General features: G+C 30.1%; 1 protein-coding gene and 1 pseudogene across 1 annotated transcript; both read right to left on the bottom strand.

The window, feature by feature from the left end:
• Positions 1 to 1869: 1869 nt before the first annotated feature.
• On the bottom strand, positions 1870 to 6117 carry LOC123222764 (wax ester synthase/diacylglycerol acyltransferase 4-like). The gene is made up of 6 exons (XM_044645708.1): positions 5926 to 6117; positions 5204 to 5791; positions 3457 to 3671; positions 2661 to 2808; positions 2345 to 2482; positions 1870 to 2232 (listed from the first exon to the last, which is right to left on the bottom strand). Exons 1-6 carry the CDS (start codon positions 6100 to 6102, stop codon positions 2062 to 2064), a joined length of 1437 nt encoding a protein of 478 aa, XP_044501643.1. The 5' UTR covers positions 6103 to 6117; the 3' UTR covers positions 1870 to 2061.
• Positions 6118 to 14049: 7932 nt separating this feature from the next.
• Positions 14050 to 19865, bottom strand: LOC123223484 (annotated as a pseudogene).
• Between the last annotated feature and the right edge of the window lie 3255 nt (positions 19866 to 23120).

The raw sequence follows: 23120 nt of genomic DNA, 5'->3' as shown, positions 1-23120 counted from the left end.
TTTTTATATTATAATTATAATTATAATTATTTTTATTTATTTATTTATTTTAATATTTTAGACACATTATCATGCCTGGTTGGGCTTGCCCATGGGCTTAAAGGCTAGGCCAGGCCACAACCCGAGCCACTTTGACACCTCTATTCGTATATTAATTAGTCATGATAAAAAAAAAAAGATTTTTTCACTAAATAATTATTTGCAGTATGCAGTTTGAACAAAATATTTGTAAATATTTCAAACTCGTCATCTATTGAGAAGGACTAGGAGCAATTAAAAAAAAAGATAATATATAAAAACAAAATAAATACCACTTTTAACATTAATTAAAGTAGTTCAAGGTATTCCTTTTAAACAAATAGATAACTATTCTCACATTAATTTAATTTTTGTACCATTCATTAATTTGGTTACAACGCTCATCCCCTTTGTTGGTTGTTGTAACTTTCAATCTAAAAGTCTTACTATCCATTTTTGTATCATTCATTAAATTTGATAATAGTTTGGGTGGTTGCGACATTACTCCCCCTATAATAACTTTTTTCACATCAGGCTTTAAATTATTTGATGTATTGGACTGACAACTTTGTCTAATTATGCAACGATATAAGAGATTGGGAGAAAGAGAAAAGTCTCGAGGGAGAGAAAACGTTGATGGCCAAAGAGAAGATGATCGCTAAGGAGGAGGAGAAAAAAACTTTAAAGAAAAAATTGTCACTTTTTAAACCTTCTTATACTCTAATAGTAAATTTTAATAATAAGATGAACATGTAAATTTTTTAAACTTAATGAGTAAAATTTTGTCATCTCAACAAACTTTGGGTGAGAATAAGTATTTTCACCTATATTTTAAAATTTGAGGGCCAAGCAATTAAGGTGCTTAATTACTACATGATAGAAAACAACACATTGTACATGTGTGGACTACAATATTCAAATGGTTCTTACTGCATCTTAGTGTTTGTCTAAACATCACCGTATGATGACGAGATCATTACAAAAAAAAAATAATACATGTAACGCCCATCAAAAGTTGCAGACATTGAAGTAAAGTGTATGGGACACTTAGCAAAATCTATTCACTTAACAATATTCAACATATGATTATATTATTGCATGTTTTTATGCACTCAGAAATTATCCACTTTGGCAATCCTGATCACATAAACAAACAAGTACACACGTTGAGCCGTTAGATCAAATTTTACTCCAGCATAAACATAGAGAGCTCAAGAAAGAACCTTCACTAACCCTTGCAACTAGATTCAGGAAGGAGGAGAATGAAAACATCAGTCGTGTTGACAAAATAAAATGACTTCATCTGCCTTATTGAAAGCAACTAACGGACCATCTAACGGCAACCGCTTTTGTTATCTCTTCTGACTACATTTCTAAAGTAATAGAGAAGATCTTCATAGGAATATTGTTAATCAATTGATTAGAAATTCAAAAGCATAAAAGTTTCAAACAAACTTAAATCCATACTTTCATATTAACATATATGGCACAACATTTCACAACCATTATACTGGTTTTTTTTTTTTTTTCTCTATGTGCAGTCAAAATAATGATATTTGGAATGAAATGTTACATGGTGCATATATGGGGAAATAGAACTTAGCCTATTTTCATAATAATTTATTGTGCACTTCCATTACAAGCTTAATAAACCCAAATTTTGCATATAAAATACTTTTGGTATTCAAAAAAGTTGATCATAATATGCCCATAAAAAATAACTCAATGATCTATTTATTTACCCGGGTTGCACGTAAAGTTACATGGTTTTGCCAAACTTGCCAACTGGATGGTCATGGCTTTGCAATTAGATCAAATTTCACAATCTATTGATAAGTTTATTCCTATATAGAACAAACATTACTTCATTTGTGATTATTAATTCATAAAATACAAGCTTACAAGAACATAATAGAAGAGAATAGGTAGAAAAGATAAACACACTTGGAAACAATAAATTGACGAAAATATTATGCTAATGACATATAAAACAGTAGCTTAATTTAGCCCTTCAGGAAGCCAACTAATGGGGACATTTTTGTGTCATCCTTTAACGTGTTGAGAAGCATAAGTAATTTCATAAACAACTTTGAATATCTTCTGAAATGCATTCTCTAGACAACATTTAAACTTTGAGATATCAATAAAGTCTTTTTCTGCTTTCACAGCAACTCTTATCTTTCCGTTATAACTTACCATTGTTATGCCAAGACTCTGCAATTAATCCCATCAAAACTATGTTACAGATAATTAACAAACTTTAAGTGGTCGAGTTATAGACTAATAAGTTAATTAATGTGGAAATATGAGATATATATTTATACACCTGAGGTGTGCCGACCACTGTGAAATACAAGCCTTTCACCAGATGATTAGCCAAAGCTATTTGTTCCACTGGTCCCATTAGATTTGAGATTCCCATGCTTGTGTTCTTTGAAGTTGCATGGATAAATCTAGCTGCTGCCTGCAATACAAAGACAACATTTATATTCACATTAGTTTGGAAGAATTTGTATCACATTAATTTGTTTAATGCCTTTTATTTTGGTTTTGTTAGCAAAGATTCAGTTGAATCTCAGTACATTTAAAGTTTAAAGATTTTGTATAATGGCTACATTATAATATAATACACACACACATACTTCAGGGCCTCTAAATTTCTTCAAGGTTTTGAGAAGTTGAGCGGTGAGATAAACAGCTAAAGAGTTTTTCTTGGCACTAAGGATCTGTTGTACTTTCAAAACAAATTCCAATGGGTTTGAAGGTGTAGCATCATCAGTTGTTACGTACCTGGTGATCTCAGAGGCGCTAATCCACGTGGACTTCCTCTCCGATCAATCTTGCCTGGACGGTTGCGGTATTTCGCCTACAGACGGTTCCAGTCTTAGCCAGAACCCTCAACAAACAAGTTGTAGCACTAATGTAATGTGAAATTGCATGTGATGTAGAGAAACAAATAAAGAAAGTAAATATTGTATTGTTTCTTCTGGAATTGATTATAAAATAACATTCAGTCTTCTATTGATGTTCCATCGCAAAGTTAATACAACGAAAGTAAGAAATTGCAAAAGACGATACAATCGGGATCACAAAACCACAGATAAAAAACAAATAACTTTCCAGCCCTCTGGAGCTGGCCCTCCCTCTGATTCTTCTTACACTTCTCTCCTGTTTCCTCTTTCTTTTCTCCCTTATATCTTTTCTTCATAAATGCTTCTCCAATCTTGCACTGCCATCTCAGCTCCTAGTGTGTTGTTGGTCCCCTCTGTTAACCGTTTCTGCATTATACCTTTTCTGGGCGAATGATATTCTGTTGTCTCCTCTTTTTCTTGCCTTCTTCCATCTGTCCCTTTCAGCATGCTGCCAGTTGTCTCCTCATGAGGTCCTTTCCTGCTTTTCTTCCTTCTCACATATATTTTAACTCTAACATCAGTTAACTGAGGTATGGGAACATGCAAAAAGGCAAAGTAATTCCCCCAAGGCGTCTTGGCATTAGGTTTAACCATATCTTGTATTGATTCGTAGCCTCTAAACACCCTGGTGTTTAACAATATCACTGCTGTAGATCGTGTTTTGCTCGACTCCTCACTCATCTCTTGCATGTATAACCGAGTTCCCAAGAAGATTATTCCCGTGATAACATCATTAACAGTCTGTCATACACGGAAAATTTATTTTAAAACTAGACCCAAAGATTAAATGAATAAGAAAATATGAATTATATGAAATACTGATGATCTATGAAAATAATAAATAAAATAAACTAATATTCTCGACATTTCAATAATATAAAAGTACTGTAGATTATATAATTTATATAGTCAGTTATTTTCTAAGTATAGATATGGTATTTTAAAATTGCATTTCTTTAGTTTGGATTAAATTTGACAAAATCTAATATGGTCTGTTAAATTCGATATAACATGACAAGAAAATAAGTGGGTCAAGATTGACTTTTGACATAAAAAGTAGTTTGCGTACTCTCCGAAAATTAGATCGGATTTAGATTGATATAAAGTCAACTTGAATTGACCTGAACTAACCCAAAAATTGTATACAGGTAGTGCATATCATCATAACAGTAAGAAATATTTAATATCTTTTATTTTTTATTTTACAGAAAGAGTTTCCACCCATAAAATCTTTATTCCCTAATTCTAATCAACAAATAAATCAACACGAAATTTGCATTACCCAAAAATGTTTATTATAATGTAATAACTTTTTTTGACAGACTTGTAAAAAACTATTTTTAGTTTATTTGTTTTTTTTGTTGATATATTATAAGTACTATTAATTTTAACTTATTATGTTTGATATGTTATATTCATATATTTTTATTGGTTTTAATATTTATAATAGTTACATTTATCATAGAAATTAAATTTTTTAAATATTTGACAAGTAGTTATTAATTTCATTCGTTATTAATTATATTATTTTAAAATTGAAGTCGTAAATTTATTTAAATTATTAAATATGATATTATACGAAATCTAAATTAACACAATCCACTAATATGAATTATCAGGTCTAGTTTGAATAATACTACTTATATAAAAGAACTCTTCATATAAATTAATTTATACAAAAGAATATGGTATGCTAACTTAATAAGTAATAATATTATTATAAAACAAGATAATATGACATGGATGTGAAAACGTGATATTAGTTCATATAATATAAAAGAATTCGTGTGACCAGTCATACAAAAATAATTATTTTGATACAAGACCAAGTCTTGTATCTAATTGGACAACTTTTTTTAACTTCTTTCCAAAGTAGTTAGACAAGTCACACAAATAGTTATAAAGGAATCGCAAAAGCATTAAAAGTGATAATGGAAATACTTACGAAAACATTAGTAAAAATTAAGATAATTCTGTACAAAAAAAACAAATATCATACATGAAAAAGTTGTAAGGTTGACCAATGATGCTTCCATGATCTGATCTTTTATTTATATAAACACGTATATTGGGTAGCTGTGATTTGTGATAGTAAACTTTAAATTAAATTTTTAATAATATTTTTATACTACACAACTTTACCATAAAATATAATAGAAATCAAAAGTTTATAGATTTTATATATTGTCTGAACTGAATTTATGTGATGATTGAATGATTATAGTCCTGTTGATGTGATATTCCAGAAAAGCATGAAAAGCTATAAATCATACCGTTCCAAGTTTGGTCTTAATTTGTCTGATTTGATCAAGAGAGAAAGTCATTGTTGCCATCGTCATTGGCCGAAACTCAATTCCAACGTCCCCTGATCTTATGGGAGATTTATCATCTTCAACTAGAGTACTCTTTATAATGCTCCAACTGAAGTCTGATACTGTCTTATAAATCACAGAAAAAACTTCATACACTCTATTCAGTATGTTGTTATTGTTATTGTTATTGTAATCGTTTATGTTGGAGGGCAAGGAAACTGAAGGAAATGTCAAGGGGAGAGAAGGATTGTCAGCCCTTTGTAAACATGAAAGAAGAGCTCCCATCAAAGAGACGCCATTGCCAAGTGAATGGTGAAGCTTGAATATCGTAACAGCTGCTGCAGTGGTTGTCGGGTAATTGATTATATGAATTTCCCATAAAGGTTGGGTTATTGGAAGCTGTTCCATTCCTATACCTGAGATATAATCATCAAAGCATTTATCATATAATTCTAGTGAAAGCCCAGAGGGGAATATGGGTATTTTTACGTGGTTATGGAGCTCAACTTCGACTCTCTTCCATTGTTTCTCTCCATTTTCGTCTTCAACCTGTAGGTAAATATAAAAAATTCAGTACTTTGATTGAAAGAAAAGCAGATATATACATTTTAGTTATTTTCAAGAGCAATTAGTAACAAGTTGAGAAAATTATTTTATGAAGCGCCATGAGTGCATAGATGTACCATGATGGAGGAGAAACGTGGGTTGATGGGGAGAAACACATCCTTGATCAATGACATAACCGGCAGATCATCAATGGGAACTTCAAATTCAAGAACACCAAGAATTGAAAGTGAAAGAGCTGAGCTGCTCACGTATTGTCCAGTTGGGCTTACAGGTTCTTTCATGATGAACTCCATAGTTCAGTTTTGTTTCCCGTGGTTGCTTTTATAATCCCAGGAAGTCGAGTCAGTCCGTCCCCAGTACGCGAACCTCATTATTTATGTTGATGTATACAATTTTTTTTAAATAAAATATTTATAATAATAATAATAATCATAATTATTCGAACTTTGTATTTGGTTGCATCATTTTTGCTCAGAGATCGTATCAATTTATTACATATTATTTGTATTCTATTGTGTTGCCCATTGTATTTACTTAAATACAATGAAAATTTTATTCACGAAATCATGTGATATACCTATCGATTTATTCTCTTTGTTATATTTCAAACCCGTACGTCATGAATTTAGGTAACTTCTCATGCAATTTGGACTATCACTATTCAAACTTTTATCAAACACTGCTCCACATTCCATTCACGTATCAATAATTAATCCACACAGTAAAATTAAGGCCAAAAGACTTATTACCACCCAAGGTCTGATGCAAGGCCAAACTCATATGATAAAGTTTTAAAAATCTAAACATTTACTTGTCCTTAAACTTTTGTTAGAATTTTAAGTTAAATGTAAAGATAACTTTACATTTTCTTTATGTTTTAAAAACTAATAATTTTACTTTTGTCTAATGTTTTTAATTTTCAAAAAGTCACATTTTCTTCTCAAACCTAAGATTTTTTTCACTTCTCTGGCCACCATCTTTGTCTCTGGTAATTGTCTCTTTCCACCCTAAGTCATCATCATCTCTCTCTTCTTCTACCACTGTTGTCAAATTCAGATGAAACGTCCTTTGGACGATAAAAGACAATGTTTCATTGTCCTTCATCATCTAGATGACGTTTCTTTTGTCAGATAAAAAAATGCAGTTCTTTCGTCATCCAAATGCCATTCATTTGTTGTATTAGTTTCCAAACCCTAGGAGAAAAATAGTCATTTCTCAAAACTTAATTATAAGAAAAATTATTAATTTTTTAAATCAAAGAGACAAAGTAATATCAATTTTTAGAGTTTTAAAGTTTAATAGTAAAATGATAATTTTATTCTTAAATATAATAAAATATTCTAACAAAAATTTAAAGATGAATGAATATTTAAATTTTTAAAATCCTACAAATATGAATTTGTCTTTGCACCATACTTTATAGGGGAAAATAATTCTTTTTTTGTAAAATGGATGATAACATTGTTAATTGTCATTATTTTGATTTTTAATTCTCTTTATGTTGTATGAAAATTTAATTCAAGCTAATGAAATTATTTATCTTTCTGCACTTAGGAAGTTTGAACATTTTCGGAGCTAAATTTGGGCCAAGAAGACTAAAATTGGAGTAAGCTTACTAGTTAATAAAATCTGTGATGCTAACTAGGCATGGGCAAGTGAAATGACAAGAGCAAAATTCGAAATTCAAATTTGGAAGTCTAGATTAGCTGAGATATTTCACAAAAATCAATATTTGCTTCCTAGAAAATAGCTGATTATTAGCTGGAAAAAGAGATTATTTTAAATAGATAAGAAATGATATTTTTGGTAGAAGGATATATATCAAAATATATATCTTTTCTTTTCTTTTTAGGAAAATATATATCACATTTACTTGGCTGGATTAGGAGATTATTATTACCTTTTATTTTCAGATCTGAGTAAGGGAAAAATATATATATATATATACACTTTTATTTTGCTGGAAGGATTATCATTGTAATTAGCAGAAACATTTTTCTGGAATTTTCGCTGGCGTAGGATGGTTTATAGTGCCTAAACTCTATTCTCTTGGTTGAAGGGATTTGAAACCATAGAACTACAAGAATTGTGAGATTAAGTTTTGTTTTTTAATGCATCTTTTAATTATTCAAGTATTGATTATTTTCCTGGATTATTTATTATGATTGTATTAGTTGATTGCTAAGGTGCGCGATTAGTTTATTGATTAATACGATCTAATGTTAGTTTAGATGCTGAATCCGTAATTGTTCAATCCATTTAATCGAAGTGACAATTGGGATTTATTATTTGTTACGTCAAAAACTGTAATTCCTAGGGAAAATATTCAACTAGATTAAATGCAATGTCGTACGCTTGTGTTATCTTATTTCGTTGGTTTTTCTAATTGTTAATGTTATTACTTAATTAAATTCAAGATCGTATCCGTGTTGTTAATCAATAAGGGTTAACTAGAATATATGTTTTTGGTTAACTAATCGTAAGGAAATATAGATAATTAATACCATAACGAATATTTAAATAATTAATTTGATATTTTTTATTGTCGATGATCAATTGCAGTTCTAATGGTGGATGTGACTGTAGACCAAAGTTTGTCGATGATCAATCGTTGTTAATTGTTATTATTTTGATTTCTAATTCTCTTATGTTGTGTGAAAATTTAATTCAAGCTAATGAAATTATTTATCTTTTTGTACTTAGGAAGTTTGAACATTTTCGGAGTTGAATTTGGGCCTAGAAGACTAAAATTTGAGCAAGTTTACTAGTTAACAAAATCTGTGATGCTAACTAGGCATGGGCACGTGAAATGACGAGAGCAAAATTTTATTTTTATATATATATATCCATATCTCTAAAGAGAGAAAAGACAAAAAAAAAAACATTTTAAGATTTTTTCTATCTTCTCCCGTCTCTTCCAGAAGAAGGTAGTTTTCTTCCTGTTTTTGCTGTGTTTTTGAAGAAAAGTAAGTGATTTAAAAGAGTTTTGGAAGATAAATAAGGAAGGAAAATAAGAGGAAGCACTTTGAAAGCCTTAGTAACCAAAAGATCTCTCTCTTTTCCCTTTACCTATGTTTATATATATTTGATGCATATTATATGAATATGTTAGTGTGTTTTGATGTTAATTTAAGGTGGTTTTGGTGATAAGAGGAGGAAGACAAAGAGGATAGAGCCAACTTGCAAAAATTTGACTTGAAACAAGGTAAATGGTGTTATCTTTGGTATGTTTCATGTTTAATATTTTTGGTTCTTTAGTTCTATGTTATAAATGATGATTTTGAAGTTGAAAAATGTTGTTTTGTCATTTGGAGTACTATGTGTGTTAATTTATTCATGACAAAGAGTTGAGTGATATTTATTGTTTTGTCATTAATTTCATCTTACGTTTTGACTGTCTTATCGGATGAATCATAGTGCTATTATAACTTGTTAGAAAGTTTTTTGAATTCTCTTTTCAACGATATATAGCTTGTATGAATTAGAGACTGTTTGAACTATTAAATTATATGAATAAAAAACTACCCTACCAAATAAACAGTCTCATGAATAGTATTTCACAGTTTTTGGAAAGAAAGAAAGAAAGAAAAGGAGGAGAAAAAGGAAAGAAAGAAAGAAAGAAAGAAAGAAAGAAAGGAGAGAAAAAAAAAGAAGAAGAAGAAAATAAAGAAAAGCAAGAAAAGGAATTTGGGGTTCAAGATTTAAGGGTCATCCCAAGAGTATGGTCTGGTGAGTTATGAATAGTTTTATATGGAAGTAAAATTAGTAAGATATAAGACACGCATGTATGCTATGAACTATGATGGAGCACTTTATACTACACTGTCTGCAGTAGAGCACGTCTATAGTAGGACATAGACCCACAGTAAAGTCTGCTCGCAGTAGAACATACTCATAATAGAACACAATTTAGATTTAAAAATGGTGTAGTGAGAGAAAGGAAGAGAGCTCGAGCTTAGAAAAGTATTAAATCCCTGTAATCAGTTTCTAGAAAGTATCAAATAGACACCAAATGAGACAAAGTATGACCCAAATAGTAAATAATGAACTAGATTATCCCCTTGATTTCTTATAGAGGCTATGATGTGAGATTGAATCCCGAGAGTAAGTTAGAACAGGAAAGGAGATAGTTTATTTAATTTTTCCCATTACTAAGTGTTTTTATCTCTCACTTCCTTTTCTTTCATGATTGTAGGCACGAGTGATCAAGGTAGCTACGAGACATGGTCAGGTCAACGAAGATAGACCTAGACTGGGGTTGGTTACTTATGGTTTTTGTTATATACATATGATACTGTTGATTTTTGGCCCTATTCAAATAGTTGTATAGTTGTATCTAAGCGCATGTATATGATTACTCCATAATCTTAGATGTTTCAGATGAGTTTTCATATGGGATATATACATCTTTTGTTCGCTTCAAGATTTTCAATTTTCTTAGAATAATTTCTAAACACTTTTAGTGATGCGTTCATTTTAAAGTATTTAAAAAAAAAAAATAGACGTTCCGAATATTAATTTATAACTTTTCTCCTTCGGTGGGTAGTACTTCTGGGGAGAGATGTTATATTATTTTAGATAGATAAGAAAAGATATTTTTGGGGAAAGGATATATATCAAAATATATATCTTTTCCTTTTTTTTGGAAAGATATTTATCACATTTATTTGGCTGGATTAGAAGATTATTATTACCTTTTATTTTCAGATCTGAGTAGGGGAAAAAAAAAAAAAAAATATATATATATATATATATATATATATATATATATATATATATATACACTTTTATTTTGCTGGGAGGATTATCATTGTAATTAGCAGAAACATTTTTCTGGAATTTTCACTGGCCTAGGATGGTTTACAGTGCCTAAACTCTTTTCTCTTAGTTGAAGGGATCTAAAACTATGGAACTACAAGAATTGTGAGATTAAGTTTTGTTTTTTAATGCATCTTTTAATTATTCAAGTATTGATTATTTTTCTGGATTATTTGTTATGATTGTATTAGTTGATTGCTAAGGCGCGCGATTAGTTTATTGATTAATATGCTCTCATGCTAGTTAAGATGCGGAATCCGTAATTGTTCAATCCATCTAATCAAAGTGGCAACTGAGATTTATTATTTATTGCGTCAGAAACTGTAATTCCTAGGGAAAATATTCAATTAGATTAAATGCAACGTCATACGCTTGTGTTGTCTTGTTTCGTTGGTCTTTCTAATTCTTAATGCTATTGCTTAATTAAATTCGAAATCGTATTCGAATTGTTAATCAATAAGGGTTAACTGGAATACATGTTTCTGGTTAACTAATCGTAAGGAAAGATAAGTAATTAATACCACAACGAATATTTGAATAATTAAGTTGATATTTTTTGTTGTCGATGATCAATCGTAGTTCTAATGGTGGATGTGCCCGTAGACCAAGGTTTGTTTAATTAATTATTTGTTTTAGATTATTTTACTGAATTTTTATTTACTATTTTTAATTATAATTCAAATTCAATTCAAAATCTCTTTTATTTATTTGTTTTGAGTGATTTATGACAATGTACTAATAAAAAATCTTCAAGGGAATGATCCTTGCTTTCTTTTACTATATTTTTATTGTAAGAATTTAAAATTTTAATTTTGGTAACGACAACAACATTTAGCAATGGATTTTATAGGTAATTAATAATGTATTTTGTTTCATGAGCTTTAATGTGTATAAAGTTTGATTTCACAATTAATTTTAATAGTTATGAAGTTAACTATCCTATTCCTATTAATTGAATCACAAATTTGAAATCTTAATTATTATTAGCAAGCTAATCTCCTTGGAGAGCATCATCATTCCTATAGATCGATCCGAGCAATCATATCTAAGTACTAACTACTTCACCAGCAAATTTTCGCTATTTATGGAGCAATAATGAAAATATCTTTATTCAATAGTAAATCTATTTCTTTTTTTTTTTTTTTCAAATAAGAGTTTATTTCGTGCTAATAAGAAAAAACTGTGTCCCCCTTTTCAATTGAGATAATTCTATTATAGTATATTTATTTTTTAGTTTAATAATTCCCATAATTATATTTAAATTTAAATTTTTAAACATTTTTATTTGAATATATCTTATTTTCTCAAGTTTTATAAATGTGAAAAACCTAAAGAGAAAGAGATTAAAGATATGTCTTTAGAAGACATCTAATTTGGTTAATATTTTATTATCAAAATTAAAAGATTATCTTTAAAATAGATTATTTTAAAAATTATTAAATAAATAAAATAATACTAATATATTAATTTGGGTATAATTATTTTAAAATATTTTGCTATTCTTTTAATAAATAAGAATACAATTATAATAAAATCAAAATTATTTTGCTATTCTTTTAATAACTCAAGTAAATATGATAATCAAGTTACCCTTTATAAACTAGATAAAATAATGTAAGTAACAAAAAATAAATTATTAAAGTAATATTTATTAACCCTTAAACAAAGGCCCCTTAGAGATATACATTAATCAATCCTACAACTAAGACTCCTTTACAAAAATCCTGTTCTCTTATATATTGTTATTTTCTTAAAATGTATAACATTCCAAAGATGTACAGGTTTACGTTTACGTGAAAGTCCTGTATGGTACTTAGTGGTAATGTGCGCTAAGTCAACCAACTCTATGGCGGCCTGTGCCGCGCCCATGAAAATCAGCCCGTGACACGTATTAACCAGTGTTTACTAACCATAAACTATTTTAAAACGTTCCTATATTAATTAATTATGGAAAAAAATGGACTTATTCTCTAAATAATTATTAGCAGTATGCATTTGAACAAAATATTTGTAAATATTTCAAACGTGTCATCTATTGTGTAGGACTTGGAGCTATTAAAAAAAAAAAAAAGACTTTCAATAAAACTATTATATATAAAAACAAAATAAATACCATTTTTTAGTTAATTAAAATAGTTCAAGGTATTCCTTTGGAACAAATTTGTTGTCTCCGTCCCCTTGGTTGTTACTTCAATCTCATTAAATGTGATTGGAAAGAATATATTGAGTGGTTGCAACTTGCATAGTTGAAGCATAGTTGAATCCCCTTTGAATAACTATTTACACATCAAACTTTAAATTCTTTGATGTATTTGGCCTACAACTCTCCCCAACTACGCGGTGGATGAGACACAAGGACAGTGGCTCATTTATGTCGCTCCTTTCATCACTTTCTTTTATCATGCTCCGTGAGACTTTTGTTCTCTAGGCCCCAAGCTCATGGATAGGGACTGCATCAAAGCTAAACACCATTTTATTCAAATTTAATTTGGGTACAAAATAATTTGATTTGAATTTATTGGAATAAAATGAAGTCTGATTAGATAAAAAATAACTCAATTTAATTAAATTCAAATTTAACTTGATTTCATAGTTTAAATTAATGATTTAAATGTATGACTCAGATTCATGGCTTAAGTTTATGATTCATTAACAAAATGACATTATTTTACTCAAATAATATTCAAAATTTTTTATTCAAATTGAATCGAGCCATAAATTTGAATCACTAATTCAAACTATGAATTCAAGTTAGTTTGAACTATGAATTTAAGATGAATCGAGTCACAAATTTAAACTATTGATTCGATTTAATAATTTGAGCCAAATATCTTTTAGTTCGAGTTCAACTTGATTTAAAAAACGAACCAAATCCTTTGATTTACTAAAAGCAACTAACAAGCCATTACTACATTTCTAAAGCAAAAAAGTACCCTATTCGGAGTGAGATATTGTGTCGTGCATTAGAAAATGAAACTTAGTCGCTTTTTATATTAATTTATCGGCTTCTTCCATTACATTGTTATAACTGAAATTCTATTATAAATTTTATTGAGTATTCAACAAAATTGATGACAATATGCTCATAAAAAATGACCCACTAATATATATATTTGCCCAAGTTGGATGTGAAGTTACGTGTTTTGCCAAAGTTGCCATCTGGATGGTCTTGGCTTTACATTTAGATAAAATTTCACAATCTATTGATAAGATAATTCTTAGAACAAACATTACTTTATTTGAGATTATTAATTCAATAAATACTAGCTTACAAGGACATGGTAGAAGACAAGAAGTAGCACAGATAAATACAAGTGGAAACAATAAATTGATGTATTTTGTTAATGGCATATATTGTATCATACAATAGCAGCTTAATTTAGCCCTTAAGGAAGCCAAACAATGGGGAAGACATTTTTGTGTTATTCTCTAACGTGCTGAGGAGAACAAGTACTTTCAGAAATAGCTTTGAGTATCATCTGAAATGCATTATCTGCACAACGCTTAAATTTGGGGGTATCAATAAAGTCTTTTTCCGCTCCCACAACAACCCTTAGCCTTCCTGTATAACTTACCATATAAAAGACTCTGCATGTCAATCCCATCAAAGCCATATATGTTACATATAATTAGTAACTTCAAGTGGCTGAGTTGCCGAACAATCTAGTAATGGGGAAATATGAAATATGTATTTATATACCTGAGGTACACCAACTACTGTGAAATACAAGTCTCTCACTGGATGATTAGCTAAAGCCATTTGTTCCACTGGCCCCATTAGATTTGAGATTCCCATGCTCGTATTCTTTAAAGTTGCATGGATAAATCCAACTGCTGCCTCCAATACAAAAACAACGTTCATCTTTACATTAGTTTGGAAGAATTTGTATCACATTAATTTGTTTAGTACCTTTTGGTTTGGTTTTGTTAACAGATGTTCAGTTGAATCTAAATTCAATTGAAGTTTAAAGATTTCGTATAAAGTCCACATTATATAATATACACACACGTACTTCAAGGCCTCTTCGAGGTTTCGAGAAGCTGCAGTGAGGTGAACAACTAAAGAGTTTTTCTTGATAAAAAATTGCAGGCATAATACACACACACATCAGCCTGACTCTAAAACCAATAATGAAAAAAATTGTACAACACACTTTGCGTATGAATTGATGCCTGGATTGTTTTTATTGCATGAATTGATCCGAATCGTTTTCAATTTTCACAATACACTTTGCGTAACTATATATGTTGATTTTGGATTCTATGAAAAAAAAAATTTGAGAGAGCTTTGTAATCTTTGTATTCATTTTGCGTTCTTGAATAAATTTACGACAGTTTTTAAGATATTATATGCGTCCAATTGCCTCCAACTGTCTTTGCAACCACCATGACCAATTTATTGGTTTATAGGTTGAATCGACATATTATATGTGAACCAAACCCAACAATACTATTCATCAATTTGGTTGCAAACTAATTTCATTAGTTTTGTTGTTACTCTCAATTTCAAAGTCTCGTTATTAATTTTTGTACAATTCATTAAATCTTATTGGAAAGAATATTTTGAATGGTTGTAATGTTATTACCCCTATAAATAACTATTTTCAGATCAAACTTTGTTATCATATAAATTCATTTGAAGAGTTATCAAACACAGATTAAAGTATATATACCTAGATTGTTTTTATCGTATGAATTGATCTGAAACATTATCAATTTTCATAACAGACTTTGTGTAATTGTATAGTGTTGATTTTTGATTATGTGAAAAAAAATTTAAGAGAGCTTCTATAATTTTCACATTCTTTTTGCGTTTCTAAATAAACTTGTGACAGTCTTTGGGATATTATATATGTGTCTAACTATCTCCAACTGTCTCCCAAACTGTCATTGATAGTTTATTGCTTTATAGGTCAAGTTGACACCTCATGGGTGGACTCAAACCCAACAGGATCATTCATCAATTTGGTTACAATGTTAAATCTCTTTGGTTGTTATTACTCTCAATCTCAAAGTCTCACTATCAATTTTTGTATCATTCATTAAATCTAATGGAAAAGAATATTTTTGGTGGTTGTAATGTTAATCGCCCTACATTAAACTTAGTTATTGTATAAATGATTTGAAGCGTTATCATACCCGAATTGTTTTTATCATATGAATTGATTCAAACCATTATCACCTTTCACAACACATGTTGTGTAACTATATTGTATTAATTTCAGAATCAATTAAAAAAATTTTTTTGAGAGGAATTATGTAATCTTTACATTCTTTTTGTGATCCTGAATAAACTTGTGACAATCTTTAGGATATTATATATGTGTCTAATTGTCTCTATCTATTTTCTCAATTGTAAATGAGTTATTTATTGGTTTATAGGTTAGAAGACACATCATGGGTGGACCTAAACTCGTCAGTACCATTCATCAATTTGATTGCAACACTAATCCATTTAGTTGGTTGTTGTTACATTCAATCTCAAAGTCTTACTATCAATTTTTGTAGAGTAATATTATGTGTGCTCATTTTGGGTATAAAATTATATAGATATTTATATCTGTTTTCACATAATTAGAAGTTATTTTATTATTAATTTAAAATCATTTAATTATATGATGATACATATAAATATATATAAATTTAGTATAAAAAATAAATACATATAATTTTATTAATTTTCATATCATTCATTAAATCTGATTGAAAAGAATGTTTTGGGTGGTTGCAACGCTACTCCCCCTATAAATAACTATTTTCACATCCGACTTTAAATTGTTTGGTATATTTGGACCTACAACTTTGTCCAACTAAGAGGTGGATGAGCCACAAGGACAGTGGCCCTTTCTGTCGCTCCTTTCAACACATTCTTTATCATGTTCCATAAGATTTTTGTCATCTAGGCCCCAAGCCCATTCGCATATTTTAGACATTTTTGTGCATATTGCATGGTACATTCTATTTCTGTTTTCCATTGAAATTTATGCATATGATGTAAGGCGTTAAAATTAAGATAAATGTTATAGTTTGAGGAAAAATGAATAGTTTCACTAAATTTGTCAGTTATAACTAGTGCAATGCACAGATAAAAGAAAATATATTTTAAAGGACAAAAAACTATTTCCCACCCAAGGTTTAGTAAACTGACAAATTCTCTCCCACTAACTTTGTAAATGCCAAAAACCCACGCATAAATTGTTCCAGTTAATGAAATCCGTGAAAGGAAAAGGGTACAATAGTCATTTAACTAAATATTGTTAAATTCATTTTTTAAAGAATTATCGTTGTCATGGAAAAGAATCCAAAAAGGGAACCTCCGGGCTAAATAGCTTTGATCAGAATGAGAGTTTTTTTTTTTTTTCTTTTCAAATCCTGTTTTTATGTTCTACCTTTAATTTCTGAATCTCATAAACCATGGGTATTCCTGAAGCCCATCTATTGTCGGAGTAAAATACTTTTGACTTGAGAGAGAAGCTCCTATAATAACAGATCCATTAAAAAGCACCAATGGAGCCCATCTATGTGCACCATTAACACTTGTCTTTCGTCTCCATCTATCTGGATGGTCATGGCTTTACAATTAGATCAACTTTCACAATCTATTGATAAGATTATTCTTATATAGGACAAACATTACTTTAGTTGCGATTTTACTAATTCAACAAATTCAAGCTTACAAGGACATGATAGAAGACAATAAATAGCAAAGGCAAATACACTTGTAAACATTAAATTGACTATTTTGCTAATGGCATAAATTTTATCATACAACGGTAACTTAATTTAGCTTATAAGGAAGCCAATTAATAGGGAAGACATTTTTGTGTCATTCTCTAACGTCTTGAAGGGCACAAGTACTTTCAGAAATAGCGATGAGTATCATTTGAAAAACATTTTCTACGCAACGCTTAAATGTGGCGGTATTAATAAAGCCTTTTTCGGGTTCTACAGTAACCCTTAACTTTCCAGTATAACTTACTATTGATATACAAAGACTCTGCGGTTTATCCCATCAAAACCATATATGTTATATAGAATTAGTAACTTAAAATGGCTAAGTTGTCGAATGATCTAGTAATGTGGAAATATGAGATATATATTTATATACCTGAGGTACTCCAACTACTGTGAAATACAAGCCTCTCACTGGATGATTAGCCAAGGCCATTTGTTCCACTGGCCCCATTAGATTTGAGATTCCCATGCTCGTATTCTTTAAAGTTGCATGGATAAATCCAGCTGCTGCCTGCAATACAAAAAAAAGTTTATCTTTACATTAGTTTGGAAGAATTTGCATCACTTTAATTTGTTTAGTACCTTTTAGTTTGGTTTTGTAAACAAATTTTCAGATGAATCTAAATTCATTTAAAGTTTAAAGATTTTATATAAGGTCCACACTATATAATATACACAAGTACTTCAGGGCCTCTAAATTTCTTCAAGGTTTCGAGAAGCTGAGCAGTGAGGTGAACAGCTAAAGAGTTTTTCTTGGTACTAAGGATTTGTTGTGCTTTCAAAACAAATTCCAGTGTGTTTGAAAATGTGGCATCATCGGTTAAGTGAGGTATGGAAACATGCAAGAAGGCAAAATGGTTCCCCCAGGGCGTCTTGGCATTAGGTTTGACCATATCTTTTACTGATTCATACCCTCGAAACACCCTTGTATTTAGCAATATCACTGCTGTAGATTGGGCTTCGCTTGACTCTTCACTCATCTCTTGCATGTATAAATGCGTCCCCAAGAAAATTATTCCTGTGATAATATCATTAACAGTTTGTCGTCAAATTACGAATAACTCAATGTTAAACTATGCCCAAAGATTAAATAAATAAGAAAATATGTATGAAGTGAAATATGATACGGATGATATGGGAAAATAATAAATTAATCAGTATTCTCAACATTTCAATAATATAAAAGTACCGTAGATTTTATATAAAAAAAATCTTTTTGAATTTTTTATACAGAACCAATTCTTGTATCAAACTGCGCTACTTTTTTAACTTCTTTGCATGGTAGTTGGACAAAACTAATTAAAAAGGAACCGCAAAAGCATTAAAGTGGTAATGGAAATACTTATTATAACATTATTAAAAAAAAAAAGATTATTCTGTACAAAATTAATAAATATCGTACATGAAAAAGTTGTAAGGTTGACCAACCATGCTTCCATGATCTGATCTTTTATATAAACACGTATATTAAGTAGCTGTGATTTGTGATAGCAATTTTTAAATCAAATCCTAATAATATATTTTTATATTACACAAATTTAGCATAAAATATAATTGAAATCTAAAGTTTATATATTTTATATAATGTCTGAAGTAAATTCCTTTGATGATTAAATGTATAGTCAGTGTTGATGTGATATTCTAGAATATAAATCATACCGCTCTAAGTTTGGTCTTGATTTGCCTAATTTGATCAAGAGAGAAAGTCATTGTTGCCATCGTCATTTGCCGAAGCTCAATTCCAACGCCTCCTGATCGTATGGGAGATTTATCATCTTCAACTAGAGTGCTCTTTATAACGCTCCAACTGAAGTCTGATGCTGTCTTATAAATCACAGAAAAAACTTTATACATTCTATTCAGTATGTTGTTATTGTTGGTGTAATCATTTATGTTGGAGGACAAGGGAACCGAAGGAACTGTTAAGGGAAGAGAAGGATTATCAGCCCTTTTTAAACATGAAAGAAAAGCTCCCATCAAAGAGACGCCACCGCCAAGTGAATGGTGAAGTTTGAATATCATAACAGCTACTGCAGTGGTTGTTGGGTATTTGATTATATGAATTTCCCACAAAGGTCGGGTTCTTGGAAACTTTTCCATCCCATTTTTTGAGATATAATCATCAAAGCATTTATCATAAAATTCTGGTGAAAGTCTAGAGAGGAATATGGGTCTTTTTTACGTGGTTACGGAGCTCAACTTCGACTCTATTCCATTGTTTCTCTCCATTTTCGTCTACAACCTGTACATAAAATTAAAAATTTCAGTACTTTGGTTGAAAGAAAAGCAGATATATTAGTAAAGCGCCACGAGTTCATAAATGTACCATGATGGAGGAGAAACGTGGGTTGATGGGGAGAAACACATCCTTGATTAACGACATAACCGGCAGATTATCGATCGGAACTTCAAATTCAAGAACAGCAAGAATTGAAAGTGAAAGAGCTGAACTATCCAAGCATTGTCCAGTTGGGCTTAGAGGTTCTTTCATGATGAATTCCATATTACAGTTTTGATTCCAGCGACTGCCTTTATAATCCCAAGTGAGACACGTTGATGTGTTAATTATTCCTTCGGCTTTTTTAACCTATCTTATTCAAAGAAAACATTCTGCCCATATACAATAATTCATACATGCACCACCTAGGGAGAAAGATAACATATACTACGCAATATATTCATTCACCATAGGCTATTAAATAAATATTACTTGATACAATATTCAATTCTCAATATTGAGCATCTGAATTCCAATTCTATACTTAAATTTATTCTATATAATTGAATTCTATATACGTGCACAACTTTGAAACATGGAATTTTTCTGACGCGGTCTCTTAATTAGATTCAAAATAGGCCTATGTAATTAGCTTATGAATGTGAGGAAACTTATATATCCAACGTCACAGCCGAGGGCAAGATGACATGGAATGGAGAGGTTGAACGTGAGCTTGGTAAAAGAAAGAGACATGTGCATGTGATAGTTGTTATGTTAGGTCTGGTTGATGATCTACTCATGTCCCCGCATTCATCAGCCAATATCTTATTATGTATTTTTATACATTAGTCCGATAATAATCAAGTCAAAACACGTTAATCAGCTTATTTTATTAGTCATATGAAAGAAATATAGGCACTGCTATACCGAAATCAGAGAGAGTTTATAACACCAACATTAATTCATCGATTTGTGATATAATCGAAATGATATCTTATTGTTATGATTTGGAGTTTATCGTGCTTAATAAGTTTTCGGACAAATTAATAAAATAATGTCTGCATTATTACGTCTCTCCCTGTATATGTACACTGTATCTTTTAACCTATTATATTTTCAGGCTTATAAATTAGTCAACATATAAGTTTATATTAATTCAACATGAGAATAATGTAGTAAGACTTATTATACTCATAATAATTCTAGCCACACTTCGTAATGGAAATTGAACCAACTGAAATATGACACTTCAACAAATTTCCTAAAAAAGTGATGAAAATTTTCGTTTTAAAAATAAAAAATTTGTCCTTAAATATTAAAAAAGGTTTTTAAAAATCATATATTTCACCCATAAATTGAATATTTGTAATAGTATGATAGTCGAAAGATTTTGTATGAAACTAAAAAGGCAACAATCAAAATTTGGTTTGAAAACGTTTTAAATTTAAAATAACATCTTGTTCATATATTGAAACATAGGAATGACTTGATAAAATGAAATGGTTGAGTAATTGAAAAATGAGATTACTCAATAATACACATTGACTGTTAAGATTACATATTGAAATTTTGATAGTTGATCAATAATCAAAAAGTGTTTGTGATTGATTTAGAAGAAATGAAAAAAAAGATATAGTGGGGGAGAGTATTGATCCGTAAGACAATGAGTCACATAGAAAGATTATTAATTTCATCTTATCTTAATTAGTTGAGAACAAGTTGTGATTATTAAATTTGTTGGCATTCGTTAAGTAAATAGTTTTTTTTAACGAGCACTCACCATAGTTTACATTATTAAAGTTTTGTCACGCATTTAGATTTTCAGATATTAGAATAAATGAAAAAAAACTATGGGCCAAATCCCTGATTTGGTTAATAACTTGCCAATACCATCGTTTTTAACTTTTTTTTAAAATAACTTCGAGCAGTTTACGGCTTCTTACTTCAAGTAACGTTAAGGCAACAGTAGTGGGGCTAGTTGTCAATAAAAAAAAAATTGAGTAAGTAGTTGCATGGTTGTGTAATTTTAAAATATTGCTCTCACTAGTAAATAATTAAATATAATTTAATCATAAAAGGGTGAAATAGTAGACTATCTAAAATAATATTAGAAGAAAAGGTTATCAAATTTTTTATAATTTGAAGAAAAGCTTATATGGCTTAAAGAAGGGACAATTGTACAACAAATTTGATCAATTCATGTTTGACAATGATTTCATGAGAGGTGAGATCAAAGAGTAGAAGCACTCCTATGGGTAGTCACGTTAATGTCTCTAAGGAGCAGTCACTACAGCAACTAAGAGGAGAATAAACATATACAGAATAACATATGTTTCAGGATTTGGAAGGTAGATGTACGTCATGGAGTGTATTAGGCCGGACATAGTACATGTAGTGGGTGTTATTAGTAGATACATATTAGATCTAGGAAGGGAGAACTAGAAAATTGTAACGTGACTTTTCATATGCTTTTAAGGCACCTAAGGTATGATACTTTGTTTCAGAAAGAGTAGTGTCATTTTACAAGGTTTTTCTAATGCAAATTCAAGTGGTGATATTTTCAATAGTCCAAAAAGTATTATAAATTATGTTTTTACTTTGGATGGTACTAATGTGAGTTGAATGTCTCTTTCAACCATTAAAGTAGAACATATGAGTATTTCAAAAGCTAGTAAAAAGATGATTTAATTAAAGAATGTTTTTAAAAAGTTAGGTAAGATACAATACAGCAATATACTTTTTTACGACAGTCAAAACAATATTCATCTTACTAAGTATTCAATTTCATATAAGATTAAAAAATTTTAAATTGATATATCATCAAATTCATAAGTTGGTAAATGATAGAATATTGTCATTGAGGAAGATTCATAAGGAACCCAACACATATGTTGGCCAAGATTGTCGCCACTGATAAGTTAAGGCTATGCATTGCCTCAGCTAGCTTCCATGGTTAGTGATGTACAGACACTGCATTAGGAGATTATTGGGTTCCAATGAAGTAGCAAAGGTATAAGAGTATGTCAACGTTTCTTGAAGATCACTCTCCAAGTGGGACATTGTTTGGAGTGTGGTATATAATCATGCTTAATGGACATGTTTACAGGGTTGCGGGGGTCATCGGGGGTGTAGCCTCTGCAACCCAAGGTTAAGGGGATAGGGCTAATGAAAAACCTAATACCAACTGTAGCCATTGAAATTATTAACCAAACCAGAAAAATCTGTCGTGGTCTGTGTGCATTTTTCAGTTTCTTTTCGCTTAATTCATTTTCTAACACTTAAAATGAAGAAAACATGTAGAAAGATTAAGTCTTTTATTACGCTGTCAAAATTTTTAAATAGAGAAGATTAAGCGTTTGAATATGTGGCTTGTGTGAAAGGTTGAGTGATCTAAAAACAGTTGTCCGTCAGAGGAAGTGGTTTCCTTGCCGACAATCTCTTTCTTATTACATATATGCAACTTGTAGCAAGAAGTTTCAGTTGAAGATTTGAAGGTCCATTGAATATTGAATAATTGACTTATTTTATTATTATTATATA

The sequence above is a fragment of the Mangifera indica genome, chromosome 8 (genome assembly GCF_011075055.1).
Source record: "Mangifera indica cultivar Alphonso chromosome 8, CATAS_Mindica_2.1, whole genome shotgun sequence".
NCBI classification, from domain to species: domain Eukaryota; kingdom Viridiplantae; phylum Streptophyta; class Magnoliopsida; order Sapindales; family Anacardiaceae; genus Mangifera; species Mangifera indica.
This window is presented reverse-complemented; position numbering and strand designations above follow the sequence as displayed.

Bases quoted from the DNA above. Each gene is read 5' to 3' on its own strand.
- LOC123222764 (XM_044645708.1), bottom strand. From the start codon at position 6,102: ATGGAGTTCATCATGAAAGAACCTGTAAGCCCAACTGGACAATACGTG. The intron at 2,809-3,456 runs GTTAACTGATGT...TGAGATCACCAG, and splicing joins TTGCATGTTCCCATACCTCA to GTACGTAACAACTGATGATG. The intron at 2,233-2,344 runs GTGTATAAATAT...GATTAATTGCAG, and splicing joins CAGTGGTCGGCACACCTCAG to AGTCTTGGCATAACAATGGT.